Genomic DNA, 11,651 nt, shown 5'->3' with positions numbered 1-11,651 from the left:
ATCCTAATCCTAATCCTAATCCTAATCCTAATCCTAATCCTAATCCTAATCCTAATCCTAATCCTAATCCTAATCCTAATCTTCATCCTAATTCTAATCATAATCAGAATCCTAATCAAAATCCTAATCTGAATCCGTATTCGAATCCTAATCCTAATCCTAATCCTAATCTTAATCCTAATCCTAATCCTAATCATAATCCTAATCTTCATCCTAATCCTAATCCTAATCATAATCCGAAATTGTCGAAAAAACAAGAACGGAAGAAACTTTTTGGCATGTAAAAATGCAACAAGGAAATCATAATATCTTTCTCCCACTCTCTATTCCACCAAGGTCGTTTACCCACAACCTCAATCCACCAAAAATGCACATTCTTGAATAATTGAAAAATGGTATTCAAGAAGGCACAACCCACAACCCACAACCGAAGAAATTGTCTCATAACATTTTTAGAGTTTTGGATCAGAGTGTGTTAGCTCTGTCAAATAAGATAGAAAATCTAGAAAGATACAGAACTGAGTAATACGTAGCACTTACAAATGGTCGGATTATGCCACAAATTCACTATCTTTCTATTTAAGTTTCAACCATTGTCGAAAAAACAAGAACGGAAGAAACTTTTTGGCATGTAAAAATGCAACAAGGAAATCATATTCTCTTTCTCCCACTCTCTATTCCACCAAGTCCATTTACCCACAACCTCAATCCACCAAAAATGCACATTCTTGAATAATAGAAAAATGATATTCAAGAAGGCACAACCCACAACCCACAACCGAAGAAATTGTCTCCTAACATTTTTAGAGTTTTGGATCAGAGTGTGTTAGCTATGTCAAATAAGATAGAAAATCTAGAAAGATACAGAACTGAGTAATACGTAGCACTTACAAATGGTCGGATTATGCCACAAATTCACTAAATTCTCTATCTTTCTATTTAAGTTTCAACCATTGTCGAAAAAACAAGAACGGAAGAGATTTTTTGGCATGTAAAATTCAACAAGGAAATCATAATATCTTTCTCCCACTCTTTGTTCCACCAAGGTCGTTTACCCACAATCTCAGTCCATCAAGAACGAAATTCTTGAATAATTGAGAATTATATTCCGGTACATGCCCAACCTACAACCGAAGAAACCGACTCATAAATTTCTTAGGGTTTTAGATTAGGGTGCTCTTTCAAATAAGATTGAAAATCTAGAAAGAACAAGAACTGAGAAATTCGTAGCATGTACAAATGGTCAGAATATGCCACAAATTCACCAAATTCTATATCTATTCATGTTTCAAACATTATGGAAAAACAAGAACCGAAGAAATTTTGTACAACATGCAACCCATGTACCAAAAGTGACAAGACCTAAGGTTTTGAAATGCTCGACGAAGACGCCACTTCGTGAAATCAATTCGTAAAAACAACCGAAAGATTAAATCTGAAAACACAGAAATAGAAAAGGGACAGTAAAAAACGTCGGAATAGCACAAGAATTGAATTATCAATTGCGTCGGAATAGCACACAAGAGTTGAATTATCAAATAGCCTCAATTGGTGAAGGAAGAGATTGAAGAAAGAGAAAGAATGAGAGAGAAAGATGGAAATGCCACAAATTCATCTTACTCTGTCTCTTACTCTCGCTCTCTCTATTATAATCGAAACAGTTAACCACAAAACACACCACGCAGCAACAACAATATATAAAGTAAAGCGTGCGTAAATATCACGCAGAATTGGGCGTAAAGGGCACGTGAACATGGACCGGCCCAAAAAATCTGATTATTTTTTTATAAGATATTAACATTTTTTTTTTATGAGAAATTTACTATTTTTAATTTGGTCATATTAAAATTTTATTGGCTCTATTTTTTTGTTTTTATTATTAAGACTATCGACTAAATAATATAAAATGAGAATAATATTTAATATTATAATAATTTTAGAACTAAAAATAAAACTTAACAAGTATAACTGGAAATAGAAAATAACACTCTAATGATAGAGAAAGAAAAAAGTGGATGCATTACCTCTTTTTGGATTTTAAAACCTTTTTTTATGGAGCATTTGTTCGTCTTAAGTTGAACTGCTTCTGTTTCCACACATCATGTTATTCATCCTTGACTTTTCCACTCTATTGTTGTTTTGGCTTCTATTGGTGAGACAATGAAGAAAAAGAAAGACTTTTAGCTCTTTCAAATCTCTAGAGAATGAAAGAATGTTAATCTTCTTCAGCTTCTTCATATATTTAAATTCTAACTACCACATAAGATGGTGGTTCCTTTCTCTTCAAATTTTGCTCATGTGAGTCCATACCTTAGCTCCTCATTTTACGAGTGGTATTCTGAGTTGCAACCCATTTTCATAGAAACTGATTTGAATTCTCAATATTATTGCATCACATGTATTATGTAAATAATTTGAAACTCCAAGCCTCCAATTTACTATTTCATAAGGCCCAATAACTTTTAAGACTTTTGTCAATTAAATCGTTTAAATGTTGTTTGTCTCAAACTCTGAAGTTAAATTCTGGACTACAAGTTATGATAAACTATTTGTTAAATGAATTTCACACTTTAATTTATAATATTCCATACTCCCAATTAAGAAATTTAACTATTTTATTAAATAGTCAATTTTTCTAACCCATTCCCCTATAAGAGTCATAACTTACATAAGCACATCTTCTTAACTACCCTCTATGGTGAACTGTTAGGGGAGATGGGTTTTTTAAATTTTAAAAAGCAAATAAGTACTTAAATTTTGGAAGACCTTTGATGTAAGACAATGTGTTATCCCATGTACTATTGAATTTAACCCAAAAAAAATTAATTATGGAACTTGTAAATTCAAATCAATTTTATTTTTATTTGCTTAACAAATTAGATATGATAGGACATGAGATGTGAAGTAAAAAACTCAATCTTGAATCAACCATATGTGCCTATTTAGAATAATAGCTATTAAAAAGTAACATCAACAAACTTCTACTTTTTTAAGCTTTCAACATCCCTGCTATTAAAAAATGAGGGAAATAAAACAGAACCAGAGTTGAATTGAGAAAAAATACTGGATGTTTTTGTTTGGCATAATTCAAACAAAAGCAATCTCAATATATTTGAACTTTCAATCTTTGTTAACCAAAAAATTTCACTGCTGCATTGTAAGATAATAATGCACTGCCATCAAGAGCAGTTTGGTGAAACTAGTTTTGGTTTATTGAGAAAGAGTTTGGTGAGATTTGTTAAGTTAAAACTGAAAGGTTAGCTCCATTATGCCTATGTTCAAGACCTGTTCTCAGCAGCACTGTTACTAAGGCTGTAGTAAGCTTTGGCTTCTGAACCACTACTTGAAGTCCTTTGGCTCCACTTGTATTGGGGCCCAGACATATCTTTTGAACTGTAATCTGTACTACACATATCCAGTTCAGAATCACCAAAACTGCCATTGGCCATTCTTTTGAATCTCATTAGATCTTCGTTGTATTGGCTGGAGTCATAAACAGTACTCTGACCGTATTTTACGCCATTAGATAGATCATATTGATCTCTGGTATCTAAGGCTCTTGCCACCTGATAAAAACCAAACGAAAAATATGGTCAGTGAATGTCAATGATTTAGATTAGTTAAAATAGAAATGTTACAATTGTAGATGATTATGTCAACAGCAAGCACAAGCTTAACATGTAGATGGACATTTTCATGAACCATGGAAAGATCTGTGTTTTAGTATTATTATCACCTGAACCATACGAGGCCGTTTTGGAGCAGAATGGCGAACACATGCAGCCGTTGCCTCAATCATTTTGGACATTTCACTGTCGGCATAATTCCCTTCAAGCCTTGGGTCCACAAGTTCACTAAAGTCACCTGTCTCGATTGCACGAAGGAGAAGTGGACGAGCCTGTGGCAGATCACAACATGGTTCAAAGTTTAGGTCAATTCACTGTCAGCAGTTGAACATGTTAAATATGTATGATATTCTTCACAGATAATTAAGGGAAAAGAAAGAAAAAAAATTGATTTATCAAAAGAAACACTATAATATATAACAGATTTGGTTAAAGGCAATTTTGATGGATTTACATTGTAATTGTAACTTCAAACTGAAGCTAGGATGATGAATATCTCTATGAATTTCTATACCATTTCTAGTACTTCCCAAATTGAAAACATCTAGAATCCCCTATAATAGCAAGACTACATCATTAAGAGTGTTTCAGACAACTTATCATGATACTTAACATTTTTATGCATAAAGTATGCATACTTTGCTCATAAAATATCAGGTGTGGCAATAAGTGTGAAGAAGATCTTTGCTTCTGACTTTGGCACGGTTTTGATGAAGACACCAACATCATCAAAAAGAAAAAAATGAAGAATATTTATGAAGACAAAGAAGATTAAAGCTTCAAGATAATTAGATTAAGTCTTTATAGGTACTTCTATCGTAAAAACTCTTAAATATACAAAGTAGTAATGCTCAAACTATTTTTAAAGAAAGTTAAAACACTTTAAAATACTTCAAAACAATTTTCAAAAATAGTGTGTAACAGGTTACTTCATCTAAGTAACAGGTTACATGTGTGAGAAAAGAGTTGTCCAACTTAAAACTGTTCAGAATAATCCATTACTGTCTTTGAGTAACAGATTACCAGTTTTGAAAATTTGAGTAACCGTTTACCAAGATTGTTGTAATCGATTACTCTAATTTAATTTTAAATGAACAGTGGACATAGAGTTTGGGTAATCGATTACCCAATGTCAGTAATCGATTATTGAGAGTTGTTGCATCATATTCATATTTCAAAATGAAATATTTTCACTTCAAACAACTCTTACACTTTCAGAAAAGGCACCATGAGTGTTTGGAAAGTCTATATAAAGGCTCTAACTCTCACAACACAAATATACAACAATATACAACATCACACAACTCTTATACAATTTCTAAAAGCTCTTAAACTTATTCTGAATTATTTCTCTACACTTTTTGCAACTAGTCCTTAACTTTTAAAGTTTTTTTTCTGAAATTACTTAGAAGTGTTTCAAAGTTTTCCAAAGAGTATTATTACTTGGTATACATTTGATTGGATTGCAAGTTATACTACTTTCATACTTGTAAAGGCAATCTGTCATTGTTGTACATTCTTCAATATTGTTGAGAATGTTTTCTTTCACGGGGTATGAAAAGAAAGGGGATTAGAATCATTTGGAAAGGTGTTTTCCAAGAGTGAATAAGGATTAGGGAGTGTGTAAGGTACATAGAAATCTCGGGGTGAGATATTGTAATTACAACTCATAATTCTTAATAAAGAAATCTCTTGTGCTGCAAGAGTACTAGACGTAGCCTTCGGTGGACTAGAATGTGAACCAGTATAAAAATCATTGTGTATTCTTTTCTCCCTTATCTCTTTCATTTTATCTTAATTATTTTTCTGCATATATTTTCCGCTGCACGTTAACTCTTGATTTTGCAGAAAAAGTTGTCATAATTTTTAAGTCAACTAATTCACCCTCTCTTAGTTGCAATCTCGTTCTTACAATAAGTTGTTTGAAGGAGTTATTCAAATTATATTTCCACATCTTTAACATGTTTATTGTAAGTTATACCATAATTACATAATTCTCTCATTTACCCTATATAACGCGTACTAAATTTACTCTATTGCGTACCACGGTAGCTAGTTCCTCTTAAAGAAGGTTTCACAAAATTAATGTGAAAAATGACTAACCGTGTACCCATATCCGTACCACATACCATGAGCTATACTCTATGATATGTTAAACTGTGTCAAAAGAAAACTAATTTTCAAGGTGGCCATGCACCCTTTGAAGAGTTAAAAAGCACATCAAGTCGGTCTATAAAAGATTCTGGCTCAGATGTTTTGGGTGTTATCTTCTTAATGATATATTTCACTATATAAAAGGAGGAAACAGGTTCAGTCGTACCCACTCAACCAAACTCTCTTCTCCCACAGGTTGCGTTGGATCTACAGGTTTCCTTCCAGTTATAAGCTCAAGGAGGACAACTCCGTAAGAGAAAACATCTGATCTATCTGTTAATTTTCCACTAGTTGCATATTCGGGAGCCATGTACCTGCAGAGTAGAAATACAATGAGTCCGACAGTGCTTTAATATAACAATTGGCACTACTGAAGGTTACCTCGGATAAAGTTTGTGTTGAAAACTCAAACCTTAAGATATGGTTCAAAAACCTAAAAATCCAATACACCTCATTGGTCAGTAATTATACTTAGCCTCTACAATAACAGTATCACTGTGCAAAGTAACTGTGAGCAAAGCTCACTCAGAATATACTAAGTTTCCAAAACCACCATTTATATGCCCATATCATCACATAAACTTACGTTTCTCTTCAATTTTCAGACCAAAAAGGTATTTCACGTTGACAAGACCGAACCCCCATGAAAGTCTATATACATTAGAATATACTGCTTTATGTTTTAGACATAGGAAACCCACCCGAAGGTTCCCATCACCCTAGTTGATACATGAGTATTAGCATCATCGGTTAGTCTGGCAAGTCCAAAGTCTGCAACCTGTGTTAAAACAAGGTTAAGTTAGGATCCAGGACTTCAAATTAGAGATATCATAATAAGATTAAAAACTATATTTCACAAGGGAAAATGACACAGTAAGAAAGTATATACGTACCTGTGCCTCAAAAGCATCATCCAATAGTATGTTTGGTGACTTGATGTCTCTGTGGATAATCTTTGGGTTGCCTAGGAAGAGATAAAATACTTCAGTTTTTCTTTTACAGAAGTACAAAATTACTGAGTTGAAATATGAGATGGGTACAAGACTGATTATCACTTGTGTTCTGGGAAATGTTCACAAAATCAAGCACATCCAATATCCTTCTTCATTTCAGACTAATAAACCACAGAGATTAGTTACTCAAAATTAACAGGGATTCTTAAGGCATGATATGAACTTCATAATAATGTTTAAACTTAAAAGCAATTTATATCGAATGATCTTCTAGGCTCTGGGCCTGTTATCTGCTCTAGAAAACTCTTCTCCATTCCTTTTGATACATCTAGGTTCGATAGAGAAAAAGAGCAGGAGTGTCTTCAGACAACAGAAAATATGACTACTTTGACTAGGTAGGCTCATCCAGTTGAGTTATGCTATTTCGCATTACCTTCTGCACACCAATTGAACACCTACTTACATAGTAGAATCTGAGTTTAATTGGATCCACTTAAAAGTCTTAAAATGTTCTTGCCCACATCAACCTACTCTGAACAGTCCATAGTTTCTACACACCATGTGCAAAAATCATTTGCCCATATAATTTGTTTCACTATAAGAAATATATAATCCAATGACACAAATGCATACTGTAGGAGCCTATAATCCAATATGTGTGGTTTAATCAATACTTACAGCCCTCATGCAGATATGCCAAGCCCTTTGCTGCACCAAATGCTATCTTCATCCTCTTTTCCCAACTCAAAACTGGCACACCACTTCCTGTCGGAAATGCACATACAACTGACACTTGAGAATCAATTCATAAATAAAGAAACATTTACTCGTTTCTTAATTTTCTTGAGTAAAACCGAAGGGAAACTCAGGTTACCATGCATGTGGTGACTGAGATTGCCATTAGGAACGAATTCATAGATAAGCACTCTTTGCTGCTCGGATATGCAATAACCAATTAATGATACCAAATGTCGATGATGAATACGGCTGATAATATCCACCTCAGCCCTGAACTCCCTTTCTCCCTGCCCACCACCAGCCTTCAGTACTTTAACTGCCCCAGTTCTACCATCTGGCATGAAAGCCTTGTAAACACACCCAAATCCTCCTTCCCCTATCACGTTCTTACTGGAAAATCCATCAGTTATTTCCAAAACCTTGTCATAACTAAAAAGAATCTGACCCATGGGCTGTGATGCTGGGTCTGAATAGTTGGTTCCAGGAGAAGCAAGCTGTGTACTATAAAACTTATCCTGTGAACCATTCCCAACACCGTGCTCCTCTACATAGTAACGTACATCTGCACCTGATGATGAAAATGGCCACAATCAATTAACACAAAAACAAGATGCATGCAGAAGCAACATAATAAACATTCCATATGGAAACATGGTAGTTCTTCTTAATTAGGCAGTGTCTGCCTACCACAGACACTTCATTCAATATAAAACATGTATAAGATTATAGAAACATATTAAAAATGCAATGGCCTCCGGTGACATATACTTGCCAACTATTAAATGTAGCACCTAAGAGATGATATGGTCTTTAGTGCTTAAAAAGAATTTCTCATGCAATAGTGCCATCACAATGGAAGAAAATGACCACTGTACACACATATATGCAGAAATTTTGTCATAATGATCAGGTAATATTTCTAGGAAATGAGCAAGTAAGGGTGTATCCATCAAGTATAGAATGCATAGAGATCTCAACTAAAAAATGATCTAAAGGATAAGTGTGTCTTTACTATAACACGACACCAATTGTGACCACATCTGCCAATTTTTCCCACAATAGCATGCAATTGTGGTAAACACAACTTAACCACAACTACAACTACAACAAGTGCAAACAAAGTCTAATACCTTATCTAACTTGGACATGCAAGGATACCATAACTTTAGTGATAAGGCTTCACCAGAGTGAGTTTGCCTAAAAAATGGCAAGTAATAATGTGTATATGCCAAGTGGTAGAGATTTTAGCATGCAAATGATCTAAATGTGAATACAACATTACTTAATAAATTGAGACAACCTCAGGCCATTTCCTAACACTCAAATATATATACATTACCTCCGTTCATATGATTAAATTTATTAGGGGGTGGAAGAGCATAATGATTCCCACGTTTTTTGTTGCGCCTGAATAATAAAAGGAGAAGTAGAGCAACAACGGCAAGCACTGCAACCCCGCCAAGGGTAAGGCCAACAATTTTTCCTGTATTATTGTGACTGGCACCACGCGAAGATGATGGGGAGGGGCTACTAGAAGGAGTATCACTTGGTTTTGAAAGGGAGCCAGAAGGGGAAACGGATGGAGGGTTAATTACTGAACCAGGTGGTGGCGCCGTAGCCGGAGTAACATTTGGAGCAGGTGCTGGTGGAGTTAGAGTTGGAGTAGGAGTAGGAGTTGGAGTTGGAGGAGATGTGTTACTAGGAGGAGGAGGGGTTAGAGGTTGTGGTGGAGATGACTGCTGAGACGGGCTAGGAGATGGAGAAGCAGTGTGGGATGGTGATGGTGGTGTTGAAGGTGTGGAGGGTAGTGGCGGTGTTGATGATGGTGGTGGTGTTGGGGGTGAGGAAGAGGGACGAGGAGGTGAAGTTGTTGGGGATGGTGAGTTCTTAGGTGGTGGTGAGTTCTTAGGAGGTGGTGAATTTATAGGAGTTGGCGGTGGTGAAGATTTCGGCGGAGGAGGTGGAGACTGCTGCGGCGGCGGCGATGATTCCGGTGGCGGAGACGAGGAAGGTGGCGGTGGAGATTGAGATGGAGACGGTGGTGGAGAAGACTTCGGCGGTGGCGGCGGTGGTTGCGACGGCGGAGGAGACTTTGGTGGCGAACTTTGGGGAGGCTCTGAATCATCCGGCGGAGAAGGTGGCGTCGGAGGAGGCGAAGCATCACCGGAACTAGACGGAGGCAACCCATTTGATGAATTGTTGCTAGCCATTTCTGATTCTGTCAAAAATCTCAACTTGATAATCAGAAATGGCGAGAAAAATTGGAAAGAAGCCAATTCCCCCGCCTGAATTGCAATCAAGATTATTGTAATTGAAACTTTTTTTTCTTCTGAAAATAGAAATGGCAACAGAAATAACAAAATGTGGTTGATTTTTTAAAAAATACAGCTGAATTTCGATGACGGAATGGACAATCAGATACACAGAAAGGGCAACATGTTGTTGAAAGAGAGTGTTTGTGTGAAGGAAGAGAAAAAAGTAGTTTTGAGAAATGTTGGGTAGTGCCAAATGCGAATCACTCATCAGCCCTGAACATTCTGTGTTCGCATTATTTTCGGTAGTTTGTTTCATGTTTTTGCATAGGTTCGTGTTCTTTTGAGCTTGGGTTTGTTAAGGAGACAAGTGTTACTGTTTTTTATTTTCTCCTACATCTCTCCTTCATTTTCGGGTTGCCGCGCAAGCTGAACCGGTTTGAGATTCTTCACGAATTGGAGGTTGGAACCTTTGCTTTGCCCATAACTTTATACGGGTCAGTTCTATTTGACATGGGCTTTAGCTTTAATAACTCAAGCAATACCAAATTTAAATTTCAAAAAGGATACCAACACATTTTTATATTTTATGAGAAGATAATATTTTCGTGTTCACAGTATAAAATTTCTTATATTTTCAATATATCATTCATTATTCATGTATATTAATTATTATTGGCTCTTAAGTAATAGTGGATGATATACATATAGAATAAAAACTCTTATTTCTATATTTTATTCTTTTTTTATTGAAATGGATATATATTCTACATATATAGTAGTAGTTCCACGTTAACAAAATAAGGTGTCATACAAACTAAATCAACCACGCTAAGTTAACATATAGCATGCCTTAAAAAACAACAATAAACCACATTAATAAATTGAAGTCAATGTTCTCACACATAGGATATAGATTAAAATGATTTCTTGTACATTTTTTTTTGTCACTCAACCCATCCATTGAATTTTCGTTGAAATGGCTCATGCTACGTTTCTTGTGTTTTTTTAACACTTTTCTGAGTCGTGTTTTAATTATAGCCACAATGCATGAACTATTAACTGTATAAACACACAATAAAGCCAACATGTTAGATCAATAACATGTTAGTTTTTTATATTCATGATATTTAAGATTTGATTCTTGATATAAATATTAGAATTTTATAAATCAATAACTATAAAACTTATTTTAATAATATGTGTAACATCTCTATAAAAACTTAAACACATAAATACATTATTTACTATAATACAATAATAATATAAAAATTTGTTATATGCATTTTCTCTCTAACAATATCTAGAACTACAAATTATTGATATGGATAAAGAAAAGTATTAGGGAAGGTTTTCTAGAGAAGAGAAGTCTTTTTTTGTTTTTCTATATGCATTTTCGCATTTGAGACAATCATGTTCAAGTCAGGAACATTCATAAGTATATGGGGTTAATTCTTCCAACGGATATTTTTTTATTTACAAGATTTTGTTTAAGAGGAATTAAATATATACCACTTAAATCAACATTCGTCTAGAAGTCTAGCAGTGAAGTGTTATTAATTCTTTTTGGTTATTTCCTACACTCGTGCAATTCTAGAAGCGGAAGCTTCTCCATGTGATAAACTTGATTGTCTGCTCTAGGCTAGGGTCCTAATGTTGAAATACCCTAGTCAAACATGGTTCAGGCGCCATTAAGTTTCATAGGTCAGCGTAGTACTTGGTTAAAAAGGAATATAATGGGAAACTTAAAATATTGCTCTTTCAGTATGAAAAGTATACTTGTCAACCAATGAAACTATCCCCAAACCAATAAATGCATGTTGCTTCAATCCTAACATTAGATTAATCAACGCGCCGTGATTCACATTCAAAAACTCGCTCGGAGGATTGAATTAGTCTATTCATACATACATGCAAGATAAAAATCA

At 34.8% G+C, this 11,651-nt stretch overlaps 1 protein-coding gene across 2 annotated transcripts; it reads right to left on the bottom strand.

Annotated features, from left to right (window-relative positions):
- Positions 2,958 to 10,275, bottom strand: LOC109332275 (proline-rich receptor-like protein kinase PERK12). 2 transcript variants are annotated; one of them, XM_019567205.1, is made up of 9 exons: positions 8,811 to 10,275; positions 7,608 to 8,033; positions 7,412 to 7,498; positions 6,674 to 6,744; positions 6,482 to 6,558; positions 5,947 to 6,094; positions 3,737 to 3,898; positions 3,278 to 3,566; positions 2,958 to 3,247 (listed from the first exon to the last, which is right to left on the bottom strand). In XM_019567205.1, exons 1-8 carry the CDS (start codon positions 9,679 to 9,681, stop codon positions 3,279 to 3,281), a joined length of 2,130 nt encoding a protein of 709 aa, XP_019422750.1. In that variant the 5' UTR covers positions 9,682 to 10,275; the 3' UTR covers positions 2,958 to 3,247; position 3,278. The 2 variants fall into 2 exon arrangements, with proteins under 2 accessions (XP_019422750.1, XP_019422749.1); XM_019567204.1 differs by having other exon boundaries at positions 7,608 to 8,039; positions 8,811 to 10,274.

The sequence above is a fragment of the Lupinus angustifolius genome, chromosome LG18, assembly GCF_001865875.1.
Source record: "Lupinus angustifolius cultivar Tanjil chromosome LG18, LupAngTanjil_v1.0, whole genome shotgun sequence".
NCBI classification, from domain to species: domain Eukaryota; kingdom Viridiplantae; phylum Streptophyta; class Magnoliopsida; order Fabales; family Fabaceae; genus Lupinus; species Lupinus angustifolius.
This window is presented reverse-complemented; position numbering and strand designations above follow the sequence as displayed.

Coding starts and splice junctions, on each gene's coding strand:
- LOC109332275 (XM_019567204.1), bottom strand. CDS start 9,681: ATGGCTAGCAACAATTCATCAAATGGGTTGCCTCCGTCTAGTTCCGGT. Junction 7,499..7,607: donor TCTCAGTCACCACATGCATG/GTAACCTGAGTT, acceptor CATTTCCGACAG/GAAGTGGTGTGCCAGTTTTG. Junction 6,559..6,673: donor ATGATGCTTTTGAGGCACAG/GTACGTATATAC, acceptor GTTTTAACACAG/GTTGCAGACTTTGGACTTGC.